Source organism: Lathyrus oleraceus, chromosome 1 (assembly GCF_024323335.1).
Source record: "Lathyrus oleraceus cultivar Zhongwan6 chromosome 1, CAAS_Psat_ZW6_1.0, whole genome shotgun sequence".
NCBI classification, from domain to species: domain Eukaryota; kingdom Viridiplantae; phylum Streptophyta; class Magnoliopsida; order Fabales; family Fabaceae; genus Lathyrus; species Lathyrus oleraceus.
Genome location: NC_066579.1, coordinates 340,383,808 through 340,398,993, shown reverse-complemented (window position 1 = coordinate 340,398,993; position 15,186 = coordinate 340,383,808). Strand labels below are relative to the sequence as shown.

Here is a 15,186-nt window from a genome sequence, read left to right as displayed (position 1 = left end):
TCAAGAGATATTTTTAAAAACTGATGACAACATGGAACTACATATAAAGAGTAGCTATGGAAGATTGCATATACAGAAATCACATATTTTGAACCATCCTCAGAATCAGTAAAAACAATGGGTGTTCCTAAGTAGGTCAATCCAATAGAGTCACAATTCAACGAAATAGTCCTATTTCGAACATATTGACACGCATTTTCCAAATTCTCCAACTTTAAAATCTCAAAAGAATTTTCAAAGGTGTTCGCATTAGCAAACCATCTCCTTTACCAAAAATCGAACACAATGAAGAGATGCTGATTTTTATGCACAAATACATTAAAAGATTGTAGATGTTACAAACTAATTGTGATTATCATGTTGTTTTAGTTTTGTTCGGTAGAGAAACACATTTTTCCTCTAACTTCTCAAAGAGTTGAAGGCGCATAAGAAATCATACACAACAATATACTGAAAAAAAATATTTCAATGTAATTTATGAATCTCTTATTCCTTGTTTTGACAGATCGTCATTAAAGGAAAACTGGATGTATTTTCTTAGAACAAGTGCATATAATAGGATGTGTATTGATCTTGACTTCTCAAAAATATTGTTTCCACTTTGGAGTAACTCACCTCAAATCCAACCGAACACATTATATGTACTAGGTGTCTTTCTGAATCACTATATTTTGTTCAAGTTTATTTGAAACTGGGATGGGATGTCATATACCACGTACATCACCGAAGTGGATAACTCATTCCTAAAATTTAATCAAATAATTTTTTGGATAGGATGAAAGAATTTACCAAATTGAACGAAATTGAAAGAGAATCAAATAAACAAAAATCAAAGCCAAAACCACTCATAGATATAGATTTAAGTGGTGACACGTGTTTTAATGCATTTTAATTTTCATCTATCTAACAGTGTATTTAAGTGGTGACTCACTTGCCTCATTATTGCTAGATAGAACTTCCAGAAATAATTATTGCTAGATAGAACTTCCAGAAATAATCTACAGCTAAACAATTCAGGCACTTACAGCTTTGACATCAATTATTAGAAACCGGTTAGCATATAACATTGTTTGTGCGCCGCTTTCAAAATTGCTTGCATATTGCTTTAGTGCCAAAGCAATTCAACTAAATAAATACATTGAAGAATTAAATTCCAAAGACTCGGGCAAATAATACGCAAATGCTTAACCCATAGGAACCATATCAAAGAGATGATAGTCACCAGATAAAATATAGAGCAACATATGTACATGGATTTATCCCTTATATGGAAAAGCCCATCCACATAACTGGGAATGATGTAATGCTATTGCTACCTCAGTCAATTTCACCTTTCCTATTCATCAAGTCATGATAGTATAGTAGTACGCACATAGGTTGACCAAGAATACAAAATATGAACCAAAAAATCATATTTCCAACCTGCAAGAAGAAAATAACAATTTAAAACCAATAAATCAACTTGAAGATTATGAGTATATAATAGACTATTAATAGACTAAAATTCTTGAATAGGACACCTCACAAACATACCATTGAGTTTCTGTATTTATTTTGCAGGTAATTAGTGATCAAGACCAAAGGAACCTATATAGAGCACAACAACATCATCAATACATGTCAACTGAATCTAAAGTACAGAAAATGTCATATTATCAACTACAACTGAGACCGCAGAAATTTGTCTAGAAAATTTCTCTCACTCTCACTGTAGAAGAATAGAAATTATCACTTCAGATTTTCATTTCCTGTTAGGGTTAAAGTTTATTGTTTGGGGGGTTGGCTCCACAAAAAAAGAGTAAGTTTTGTATTTAAAATAATAAGTGAAGCCTCTATAATAGCCAACTTCAATGGACAGACAGAAGGAGAGTGTGACACTAAGCCTTTACCTGAAACATAATTCCAATAAAAGCCCACATCTTGAACATGCGGCAAGGAACAGCAATGCATAACTACACTCAGATGAAAGAAAATTTATGAGCAAATTTGCTAAAGGCTTCATTGAAAACATAATTACAACGAATATATGATGTTATAACTACGGAATTACAATAAATAATTCAACTACAGAAAACATGATAACTACACCGGTAGAAACTAGAGTATACGACAGTTTTCTGAATGCCATGTAAGAATCCAGTTTTAAGATATCGGCTGTAGTATCAGTATCATCTATCGGATATGATGTTAACTCTTGTCCCAGCATTTACAACGGATTTCCTTGATTTTCTATGACAGGGCTTTTTCATATTTTAGATATTCCAAAGAGGACAATTGAAGGCATTAACAGTTAACGAGTTTAATAGGGATTCTAAATACGATGCTGCATCTGAGGAAAGTAATTAACAAGTTGGTGAGAGTTCATTTGAAGTTGTCCACAGTTTAAAACCATGCCAACCTAATGATTTTCTGCCTTTTCCTACTTTTTGTGTGGCCCTCAATCTTAGTTGAATCCTTCGCTACCCATATTCTCGATTTTAATTGGTAATTCAAAATTAGATATAAGCTTGCTTTGAGCAGTGATAAATATAAGTTGAATACTGATATGTATTTTTCACCGAGACAAGAAAATTAAGTTTTATAGATGTGTAACATCTAACACCTTATCAGGGCATAAGGCTTATTTGAGCCTCTATCTTTAGTTATTTTTTGCAGCCAAAGTTCTTCTCTTTCCTTTGAGCCTTTGGGGGAGGAGATAATTGAATTATTTAGTTGTTATTTCGTATAAAATTCTTCTCTTTTATTATTTTGAGAGTTTTTTTTATCTTATTCCTTTTTTGGATTATCTTATTCCAACTAAGAATAAGAATGTTTTACTAGACTGGTTGGCCATCTCAAGCATATAAATAGTTCTTCAATGTCAACAACTAAGATGCTTTCATGAATATGATATCAGGTTTTTTTTTAATACCGGTGTGTCTCAAATTTAAGTAAGAAAAGAACTTCATATTAAAGAACTTAATCAGGAGAGTAGTTATCAAGAATAGTATTTCACATTTGTAACCTTGACCAAGTAGCCACAATTCAATCAAGTTCTAAAGGTCAGGTAGCATAATTTGTTCATGCCAGCTTGTTAATAGAGATAGATAGGTGACATAATATTACATGAAAATGTGAAGCAAAATTTGGAATCCTCGGTTTTGTAAGTGGGCATCTACGAATGGGATATTGTTCTCAAGCACCATAAAAGACAGACTCGGTTATCCATTTCAAATAGATGGAAACATACATCGAACTCAATAGAAGTGAACCTGATAGAGATGGTTGCTAATGAGGATAGGCCCAAAATGTGGATGGAGAGTGTGTCACAGTAAACGTGGGAAGGCAAAGAATGATGAGCTGACACCCTACATGTAAGAGAAGGCGCTTGATGCAATTAGGGAGTGAAGTAAGGAAGTTAATATTTTAAGGAATAATGAGAGAAGGGAATCTTCTTAGAATTCTGTTACTGGTGAGATAATTGATCAGTCAGAAGGAGTCTCTACTGAGGGAGCCAATTAATTTTTGTGCTTACACCGAACTTGTCGTTCCATCGGTAATATGACAGTGTTGCATATTTTTCATTTCATAGTCTATTAGAATCAAACAGAAACAAGCCTAAAGAATCTGAACTAAGTAGGTGTTTGGAAGAGCTTATTTGGACTTAGCCCATACCATATACCATGTACTACCTCTGATCCAGTTTATAAGGGAAGAAAATTCATTTTTATTGCCCCAAATTATAAGCAAAAAAATCAACATTTACACTATTTAATCATGTTATTCCAAAAATGTCTCTTTTTCAAGAATTGATTTTACATATTCTGATGAAATCGAATGCAAATTGTATTTAATTTTCGCCCCTTCCCATTTTCTCCTTAACCAATAACCAATACAAATGTTTTTACATATTCCTATAAAACTTACTCCAAGGACAAGACAAAAAGTTATACTCCAAATAATTATGATTTGGTTTTCTTAATACATGTGAAATAGTAAAAAAAAAATTCCTTATAATTTGGGATGGAGGGAGTATATTAGTGTTTGGATACTTTAGATAAAAAATAACTTATAAACATGTCCATAGGTTGTTTTTAGGTTTATGTAAGCTCCCCATAAAAAAGTTCTCTTCATTACAAAAGTAAGCAAACAAACAAAAATAAAAGCAAAAAGGGACACAGTAGATGGGGAAATATAATAAGTGATGAACCACACACCTCATGGAACACGGCAGAAACAAGGAATGCAATCAAAGCAGAAGCACCCTGTATATGATGAAAATCAGAATCACAGACGCGGAGAAACAAGAGACCTAAATTTAATAAAAGGTAATCGAATCCAAATCAATGTTAAACAATAATGTTATTTAACAGGTAGCTTAATGCAGAGACCCAAAAATGAAGCACGGCAAGTATAGCACTACAGGAATAAAGCAAGCTCAATTTCTTGTCTAATCATGTCATTCTACATGTAAATGCATGCTGGTACAGAAGCCAAAGCCACCTGAAGTAACAACAGAAAAAACTAATTTTGATGTTGTGTATCAGTTGAAAACTTTCCACTGATGACCAAGTAATCAATATGGGATGGACAATTCAGCTGAAATAAAAGTAAATGAACATGAAAAAAAAGATGAAATAGGGGTCGGATTTTAGAAAAATCACATGTTAAGTTAACATAAGTTTGCAGAAAGTTGTATTTTTTATTTATTGATTTCAGCATTGGAAAACATTAATTTGCTTGATGTTAAGAATATTTTCTGAACAAGTTCATTCGTACTCTAAAAATGTCAAATACCAAGTAATGCATAAAAAGATAATCTGTTTATTTTTACTATTTATGTTTAGATTATAATTTAGTCATCATGATTACCGACTTCCTAAAGAAACTACTATGTGTTAGAATTAAGTAAACATGTAGATATTATAGATTGATTGTTAGTATTCCTAGAATATACAACTTCCTCGGTTAGTGCTACTCATTAGGCATTCTATGTATTTATTGTAACACCAATATAAATACAAGTCGTGAGAACTCTTAGAAATTCCACCTTCAATATGATTCGCCCCTAGTCACCTAATTGCGGCATTTGGGTTGTTCTGTTGCAGCCTCCAACACCTTCATTATGTTAGGTGTGAAAGGGAAGATTTAGTCTCACATTGCTTAGAGATATGATCAATGTAGTGTTTATAAAGTTTGGGAAACCCTCATCTTACAAGCTAGTTTTGTAAGGTTGAGTTAGGCTCAACCTAAATTCTAAGATGATATCAGAGTTTATCCTGGATCTATTGTTGAACTTCCAGCATCGTCTACGCCTCAGGCCCATTTGAGGCCCGAGTGTGCCTTCCGCTTCCAACACCTTAATGGTTATCAAATTCTACCTTGCTTGCTGGTTTTGTTAAGTTAGACTCAACCCAAATTCTAAAATGATATCAGAGCCTATCCAAGATCTTTTTGGCCACCTGCTATCAGGTTTTCACGGTCGGGTCACCCAGTGTGTGTTAAAAGTCCCACAATGAATGACATATGATCTCAACATATGTTTATAAGTAGGGACAATCCTCACTTTACAAGTCGATTTTATAAAGTTGAGTTGTGATGGCTGCTAGGGATTGTTAGTTTTCCTAAATTACTCAACGTCCTATATTAGTGCTTATTCATTAGGCATTAACACCACTATGAATACATGTAGTGCGATCTAAATAAAGATACACAGAATTTACAGATTTACACTCTAAAGACAGGATTTTAATGTCTAAAATATGCTTGGAAAGTATAGCTCAGAGTACACTCAGCAAGATAGGTCAATGCTTGATTACCTTGGGTATACCAAACCTTATACAGGGAAAATATACGTGGCGAACCATCCATTTATGCACAGGCTGCAATATGAAAGAACCCACTCAGTTGAACAGTAATGTATTAGAACTTCACAATTATTTAAAACTTTCTGATATATTCTGAAGTCTGGTTCCATATCCATAAACTCATAAAATGCTGGAAAAGTACGCCCAAAGTCATAGATGAAAAAAGAAACTTTCTGGCTTGGATAACAGATTAAATTAGTCTTATATATCATCCATTGATTGAGTATTCAGTATAGAGTATTGTGTGTGTATGACTAGGCCTTGTGTAGAGTTTCTAAAATATTCTAATCATGTTAGTTTTTAGAATATTACTATTATGTTGTGATTCCTGTTATATAATGAGATGATTATCTGTTGTGGTTGCTGTTAAATGTCAGACGATTAGGAGTTACTATTCTGTTAAGGCATGCTAGTCGCTTGCAAGGCAAGCTGCAACTCGTGAATAAATGCTATTGTAACCTCACAAATTATTTAGAAAAGTTAATTCAGAAAGTAATAAATAATGTCCATCAAAGTCTCTCAAATCTGAGGCTGATATCAAATATATGTGTTTGCAATAACTTCATCCAAGGTTGAAAAGGAAACATACCATATTCCACATCCTCCAATACTGACGACGGCAGCAGCATAAATGCATTCAACAAAAACGAGTCATGGATTTTCTTCATGGAAGTATTGTAACTTAAAAGACCCAATAACAAAACAGGGCAAAAAGCCTACCTCTTCAACTGTTTGGGCATTCCACCAATCTTTGTAGAACTCACGATCACCAAACCGGAGAAGCTCCGCAAGTATATTTAACCTATATTCCAATAGTGGCTCTAAGGATTAAATGCCGTGCCTGTTTTTTTATTAAAGCTAAATGTCGCAACTTTTAATGTTGAAAAATCAAGTAATAACAGACACATAAATCCTTCGAACATTGTCAGGGTAACAGCTAGCTTTGATGCCTATTTCTAGTGCCGACATGGAACAGTTTTCAAGTCAATCCACACAATTAGGACTATGATACACAATTTATGGTCAGTGAATGCAATTTAATTCTAATATGTTTTTTTAAAAAAAAGTTATACATAAATATTGAACCAAGACAAAGAGGAAATACATACCAAAGATGGAAAAAGCAGTAGAACATGCAGAGCCACACATAGACGTTTGGAACAGAAAGCTTCAAGACTCTCTCAATGGCATATAGAAGGTTTCCCTTCAAAGGATGTTGTGAATTTTGGACAATAGGATTCATATACTGCAAAATTATTTAAACAAAACAGAACAATATCATCACTCAGAATATCTACATACATTAGTTGAATGGAAAATTGAAGGGAAAAAGGATAAAAATGACAATTACATTATTAACAGCTACTTCTTACTTGTTCTATTATAAATCCCATAACTCCTGTAAATATTATCAGCTTGAGAAGTTGTCGAAAGACCCAACCCTTTCGAATCGAAGGTGTGCGAGGATAGCTTGGCTATAACATTAATTCATCATGTAAGAAACTAAAGTGCAAAATACAAATCAATATAAACTTATTTCAGTTATAAAGGGTTCTTGTCTTCCATGTATAGAAGGCTGAAGAGAATTTTTCAGAATAATAAAATTATATTAATGCTGATGTGAATGTTAAAATAGATTAAAATAAATAAATCTGCAGGGGCTATAAAAGCTTAGCAGATGGCTAGAAGTAGGAGAGAATAGATGGTGGGACGAATTGATTTGACGATCCGAGACAAGTTGTAGAGCAGTACATTGAAAAAAACCACTGATAAAGAGAAAACATGAGAAAGGGTGCGCAGCAGATTGCAGGAGGACCTCTCTCTAACTAAAAACCTCAAGCACATCCCAAACCAAAAATATAGCCATAAATAAGTCCATAAAACGGTACCTTATATGTGCTTCAATCAGAAACAATAAATGCATGCAAATGTCAGTAAAAGAGGTGAATCTAAAAAGAGGCAATAATGACCAAATAATTTTCATAATTTATATAATTTATATATATATCAATACTTAAGTTAAACATTTTGTTACCTGGTAGCACAAAGTAGGAGCAACCATGAAGTATGCCAAACTCTTGAAGCTCACATTGTGCGGGTACTCCATATTCAAAGTATTGGGCACTGTTTCTCCCTATACCACAGGTAACATGATTGAATAAGAGGAAAAAGCATAACTTTTATCCAACACTCGTTTGACCAGATTATAGCATAATGTCACCACACCATGCAGCAAGACGCCAATATCAGAGGATTGGTGGGCGGAAGCAGAATGAATTTTGTTACAACAATTAGGAAATAAAACAGTATTTTTCCTGTTCAAAAACTAAACATCACATAGAATGTTTAGCATAACTACTTTAAATATATTTATCGAAATACTAACCACTACCTTTGCTACTTTTTCATTTGAAACAGTAAGAGCTCTCATATCATAGGTTGTATGTGCATATGACACCAACTTTAACCACACAATGCAAGTCAATAGCATCAACGTGGCCCCTGATAGAAAAGCAGAGTCACACCTGCAGAGCAAAGCAACGGACCCATAAGATATATTTGCTATACCAATACACATGAAATGATCAAGAACCTTTGATTATAGATATTATATCCGTGAAGCATACATTTTTTCAGTATCCCTCATAAGAAAAATCACTAATTAAAAAGATATGACAGATGTGGTCAACTGTTATGCTGAAGAAACACAGGTATTTACTTTGATTGAATAGTCAATTAAGAGCTTGAAAATGGTACATGAATGTCTGTCAATTTCCTTTATCACATGACACGAACAAGTATGAAGAAGCAACAAAGTTGTTTCCAATTGTTTGTTCCCTTGACTTTATCTTTTCTGTATTTTTAATTATAGTAATTTGAAAAATAATTTAACTTCTACATTGTATGGGTCAAACACTAAAATGAGGACCCCAAGCTGCTTGTATGAAACAAAAATAATGTCTAAACATTCCTTCCTAGATAGTAGCATAATTTCATGACTATAACATGTTTATCAACAGAGCTTATATATTTAATTCTTCAAAATTTGACATTGACAGAGGCTACAAACCCGTGTGATCACAATTTCCATTAAAAAAATCTAGATAGAAGCACAGGAGTCAACTTTAAAGTGTATACTGACCAGAGGATTACTAAAACTGGATAGATAATTGCAACTGTTGTAATTACAACATGAAGTAGAACAACAACCTGCATTATTCAAGTCAATATTCCCATGCATGTTAGATATTGAAACTATGTACTGAAAATATTACACAACAAATAATTATAATCTGAAACTGTTGTTACTTGCACAGCAATCAAAAAAACATAAGCGGTTAGAGAACACTTATTTTCCCCATGAAATGAAAATAATACAAGCTAACTAGGGAAAATCACTTACTGGTTCAGAAATATTCTTTTGTTGTGCTAACTTCTCAACTACAAAGGCGGCTAGTGGAAATATTGCAAGACTAAGACTGAAAGAAGCATAAAAATATTGTTACAGAATGTCAAATGACAGTATAAATCTATTCTTAAAGGGGATCATCAAACTCATTACCAACACATGAAGAGTGGCCAATCCCTTAAAGATTTTGAGCTAAACCAAAAGCCGGATCTAATCAACCATCCATACTGCAAAACATATAATTACATATATAAAAAAAAAATTAAAACAGAAAATTAAAACCGCTAACACAGATAAAGGCATTTTTTAACAAGATGAAAATTCAAATTTTGCAGGATATATAGACATTATCAAGAATAAAATGTAGAAGAAAACCTTCATCAAATTCTCAATGATGAGCCTGCTGTTTACCGCAACAAGCACCACAATACAGAGATTGAACAGTCCTGCATGACTCTGTAATTCATTGATCAGTAATTAGCAATTATTCATAAAACAAAACAATTATAGAAAATGCCAAAACAACCTATAAGACAAACTCAAAAGTACCATTTCCTTTAATTAAACACATAAATTAATCAATTAATCAAACAGCATACTGTATACAAAAAGAAACAAATAACATGCAACCAAGAATGAACAAAAAAATCTACATAAAATAAAATTATCTTTTAAATTAGTTATTATATATTATAATAAAAATTACTTATAATTTTCTCAACTCCAAAACCTCACCAACTCAATATGATATTTCTAAAAAAAAACAATAGAACAATATATTTCTACTATTTCCATTACTTTTTTTACAGAATATTGAAAGCTGTCAAATATAGGTAACAAAATGCGATAGGCTACGGTTACCATTTCCATATCGTTAATTCAGCGGAGTTCGAGACACGAAACTAGCCATGCAAAACTGAAATCAGCAAACAAAGCGAGAAATCAACCTGTCTAAAAATGTTGCCGGAGCTAAGAGGACTCTCTTTGATTCTCCGGTGAGCGGGAACTGAAGGACGATAAGTGAATTTGAAATCGGCGACTTTTTCTCGATCAATGACGTCATTCTGAACGTCATTTTCAATTCCTGCATGATCCGTTTTTCGATCCTTAACCTCTTCACTGTTCTTACCGTTCGACGAATCGTCGGAGCCGGAATCTCTAATCGCTTCTTGAGCTGCACTTTCGGCGTCGAAAAGGCCGGCGGATGATGTCGCGCTCGGTCTTCTCCGTAGAGAAGAATGCTTGAGATCTGAATCGGTTTGAACGGTAGTTACAGTGGCAGTTGCGGTGGTTCCCGTACTTTCCGGCTCGTCGGAATTAGCCATCCGGTGAAGTGTAACGGAACTGACGTCGTAGAATGAAACTAAACTAATTTTTGTTATTTCTGTTTTAACCGACTGAGAAAAGTGCTTTATGAGGAAAGAGAGAAGAAATCAATGTGAATTAAAAAATAATTAAAACGAGGTCGTGTGATATAGAAATAGAATTTCAGAAAGAAGACTATTTAAGCTCTAATTTTATTTGCGGTAATTCATAGATTAAATTAAAATAAAAATTTAGAGAAAAAAATGGGGCGTTGTTTTGTTTAGTGCTGCTTGTGATGTGAGGTGCGTGATGAAGAAGAAGGGTCATATGTGTACACTATTTTTGAAATTGTGATTCACACAGCGTCGACATCGATTTCAGAAGAAGATAACAAATATATGATGAATAAGAAAAATAATTTATAAATAAAAATCATAACAATATAATGTATTTGTCTAAATCTATATAAAAAAATATTTTTGAATAATAAAATATCATATAATTTTATATTCGTTTCACTAAATTGGTATAAAATTCCTAACTTAATTAATTTAAGGGAATGAGTTAAAAAAGATGCATGTAAATAATATGCTAGTGGCAATAAAGATATACTGTAGTGAATAGGGACTGAGTAGAAAGTTTGGAATATGTTTTGGCATCTTTTTTTATTTAAGTGTTTTGTTTTGGGTGTGTGAATTGTGATTGTTTGTTAGTGATTGAAGGTTTTCAAGAAAGATAGAAGAGTACTAATGAGTGTGAATGTAGATTGTGGCAATGGGGTTTGAACTTTGAAGGTTCCTCCATCGGAGGGAAGAAAGTACACGAGAGTTACATCTTCGCGGATATGTTAACTAATTTATTATTATATTTGAAGTAACTGTTATCTTTTTTTATTGTGAAAAAGCGATCAATGGTATGTTACGCATGACCATAGACACGGAAAACTACAAAGTTGTAAGGCTTATTATGTCATCACCGTTAAGCTATCGGTTACAATTTTTTATCATTAATTGTTAGTAAACTCGTGACTACAAACGCATTTGTTTTTAGAATATAATAAAAAACAAAAAATTGTTTAATTAAAAAACTTAATTATTTTTTAAAGAGATAGGTAGAAGATGAAATATAACATAATACTTGTTTTGTATATATAATTTTGTAAGCGCATTCTAGATATATTCAACTAAAAAATAAAATATAAAGTGTATTTAATTAATTTATAAATATAACTTTGTTTTAATATTTGAATCATAAATATAAGCAAGTAGTGAACTTTTTTTTAAAAATAATCATTATTTTTAAATTTAAATTCTTAAATAACCTATTTTTCAAAAAAAAAATATCAAAATAACAATTTTCCCTAATTATGCGTCAGTTGAACTAAAGGAGGTGCCCAGAGCCTTGACGCATACATGCATAACTAATGCACGTAGGCACCACATGCATTGACACATGCATGTGTGTATACGCCACATGCATTGGCGCATGCATGTGTTGTGTGTTATGTGTGTGTGAAGCCTAGTGCATTGGCACATGCATGCTTTCGTTCTTCTATAGATATCATATGTGCATCTCCCATATTATTTCACACAACTTCTTACCATCCTTCTATTTTCTTTCAATTTCTTCAATCTCCTTCAATTTTGTTTTCTTTAATCATGTTTGAATACATTCACAAGAGAAATGTCGATTTAATCTCTTCAGCAGTCGCACCTCCGATAAAGATTCGACTTTGAAATATAGATTTGTTTGAACGTCTTAATCAGACGTTAAACCGTTGGTTATATGGAGAAGTTGCAGATAATGAAAGGATTAGAAGAATTCAATGGCTTGAGTCCACGTTCAACCAAAATGGAGAAGTGTGTGAATGGGTGGATATTAAGACTGATAGAGACGTTCACATGATGATGTATAATATGTTCAAAATTGTTTTGATGGTTGTAATCGCTTAGTTATAATAATGGTATTTTATTTGTTGTAGTTTGTTGTGTTGTTCTTTATGTGTTGTTGTTTATGTGTTGCTTGTGTGTTGAATGTGTTTTATTTGTTTGTGATGGTATTTTCTCACAAAGTTATCATATGAAATACATATTGTTTTTAATTTAAAGCAAAAGAGGTACATGTAAAATTATCTTGTTGTACTTGTTCCAACACTAGGACAGTTAGTACGATTGTGACCGGGCTGGCGATATGAACTACATAATCGAACCATTTTGTTCGCCGTATCCATTTCGGTTCGAATACAGGTGCTGTTTGGGCGGCCCTTTTTCTTTCTTCGCATAACTTCATTGTGCCAGAGAATGTCCCCTTGATAACCAGGTCAGTAATCCTCTTTTGCAACAACTGAAAAACTAATTTTGTAAACATTGGATAGGCTTATAACTTTGTAAACGTCAGATAGTAAGTAAGATGGATCCCTTCAAAACTTTGAACATGTCGCAATGACATGGGAACATGGCATACGAAAGACTTGGAACTTTATGCAGTCGCACCAACTTCTATCTAGTTCCACTATGTATTGTCCCATCGGCATGCCTTCATTATGATCCATGGACTCAGCAACATTGTATCAATCTTTAGTACGATCAAACACCGTGACCACGTGTGTGTTAGCTTTGGCAGCTTCGTGTCTAATGAATTTCATTTATGTATCAATGAATAACTGTGCAGATTGCGACATGAACTCCATTTGGAACATCTGGTCTCAAACAACATCCCTAGCCTGAAATATTTTGCTTGCATTAAAGCGGTTATAGGTAGGTTTTAGATGTCTTTGAAGACAGAGTTCATTGATTCCAAAGATCTGTTGCCATGTGGCCCCAATGTTGACCGTTGTCGTATTCCCTAGTTCACTTCTCCAATGGAATATTGTCGATCAACCGTACTGCATATGCATTTGACAATCTTATGTCTTTGCGGTAGTGTTTGAAAAAAGGTCCTGTTAATGTGTATCTTGTATTGACAACCTTCTTCCGCAATGTTTTGTCTTTGATCTCCCGCATAAAATTTTGAACGCTATGTCTAATGCAGTAAACATGCGTTGACGGAGGATCCTGCCAGCCATTATCAATGTTTTTGTAGGCACTCACTATTGAAGGGTGTCGGTCAGAGATAAAACATAAGTTAGGTTGAGGAGCAGCGTGCAATCATAGATTTTTTAGGAAAAAACTCCATCCCTCAGCAGTCTCCCCTTCAACTAGGGCAAAGGCAATTGGAAAAATGTTGTTGTTGCCATCTTGTGCCACTGCCATCAGTAGTGTTCCTTTATATTTCCCGTACAACCATGTACCATCAATTTGTATAATAGGTTTATAGAAAGTAAAACCTTTGATGCATGGTTGATATGCCCAGAAGAGACGATGGAACATTCCATTTCCAATAGCACAAGTCCCGTCTTGGGTATACGTCGACAACATTTCCAACTTTACAATAGTCCATGGAGCATACTTTTTAAGAGCCACCAAGTATTTTAGAAGTTGTTTGTAAGACTCATCCCAATTGTCATACACTTTTTCAACCTCCTTTGTTCTAGCTATCCAAGCCTTCTTGTATGATGAAGTATAGTTGTATTATTTTACAATATGCGAGATTATTGTATTCACCTTTAACGACAGATTGTCGCTAATGACAGACAAAATTTCATCGCATATAAACTGAGAACTATGTTTTCGATGGTCTTGTATTGGGTTCGTGAGCATGCATGTGTGAACTGGACCGATGGATCCAATCTCCCAAGAATCACTCCTCTTCCGGTAAGAAGCTGACCACCGGAAAAGGTAGCGCTCATTTCAACAATAAATCTTGTACCTCATTGCATTAGTTCGATCAACTCTGTAATCAGCTGATAGATCCATGTGATACTTTTTGGTAGCTTTTACACAATCTTCTTTTGTGCTAAATGTTTCTCTTTCTTTCAATGATCCCTGAATTTGCACATTAGGATTATAAAATATATCTGATGAAGGTTCATCGGCACTCAAATTAAAGCTTGTCATGTGTTGAGATGGATAATATACATGACTAGCTGGTAATGGCTCCTCTTCTTCTTCATCGTTCACCATTGAATCAACCAATAAATCGACTTCTTCTTCTTCCTCATCAACAACATTGACTTAAGCTTGTTCATCGTCATCAGTTTCACAAAACACTTGTGATTGATCAATAAGTTGAGACACGTGTTGTTGTTATTGGTAATATATATATATATATATATATATATATATATATATATATATATATATATATATATATATATATATATATATATATATATATATATATATATATATATATATATATATATATATATATATATCATTGTACCCAGATTGTTCATGACTGACAAACATATGATGAACATCCTCATCATCTCGAATCTTCAACTGATAAAATTTTACCTGGTTGTCTGCAAACCACACCGGATTTTTATAGATGATTTGGCCCATTTGACTACACTGCAATTTCTTTTCTACTCTTTATTTCAAATGTGAAAAATTTAATCGTCGATTTATTGTAAACCGGATTACTTCTATGTTGCGAAAATAAAAACGAATATTTGATGCTCAAATATTTCACCATCGGTATGGGCACTGATCATAATGTGGTAAGGAAGACATTTTTTTAAAT

The 15,186-nt window shown here is 33.4% G+C and overlaps 1 protein-coding gene across 5 annotated transcripts; it reads right to left on the bottom strand.

Annotated features, from left to right (window-relative positions):
- Positions 1-985: 985 nt before the first annotated feature.
- LOC127135309 (diacylglycerol O-acyltransferase 1C) lies at positions 986-10,971 on the bottom strand. 5 transcript variants are annotated; one of them, XM_051062055.1, is made up of 16 exons: positions 10,203-10,969; positions 9,631-9,711; positions 9,409-9,482; positions 9,250-9,325; positions 8,989-9,056; positions 8,239-8,371; positions 7,882-7,980; positions 7,220-7,321; positions 6,956-7,092; positions 6,567-6,648; positions 6,436-6,456; positions 5,799-5,861; positions 4,197-4,244; positions 1,890-1,952; positions 1,534-1,587; positions 986-1,422 (listed from the first exon to the last, which is right to left on the bottom strand). In XM_051062055.1, the coding sequence occupies exons 1-16, from the start codon at positions 10,578-10,580 to the stop codon at positions 1,318-1,320; spliced, it is 1,584 nt and encodes a 527-aa protein (XP_050918012.1). In that variant the 5' UTR covers positions 10,581-10,969; the 3' UTR covers positions 986-1,317. The 5 variants fall into 5 exon arrangements, 3 of the variants coding, with proteins under 3 accessions (XP_050918012.1, XP_050918023.1, XP_050918017.1); XR_007808517.1 differs by lacking the exon at positions 986-1,422 and adding an exon at positions 4,371-4,482 and having other exon boundaries at positions 1,531-1,587; positions 10,203-10,971; XR_007808514.1 differs by lacking the exon at positions 986-1,422 and having other exon boundaries at positions 1,531-1,587; positions 4,197-4,291; positions 10,203-10,971.
- Between the last annotated feature and the right edge of the window lie 4,215 nt (positions 10,972-15,186).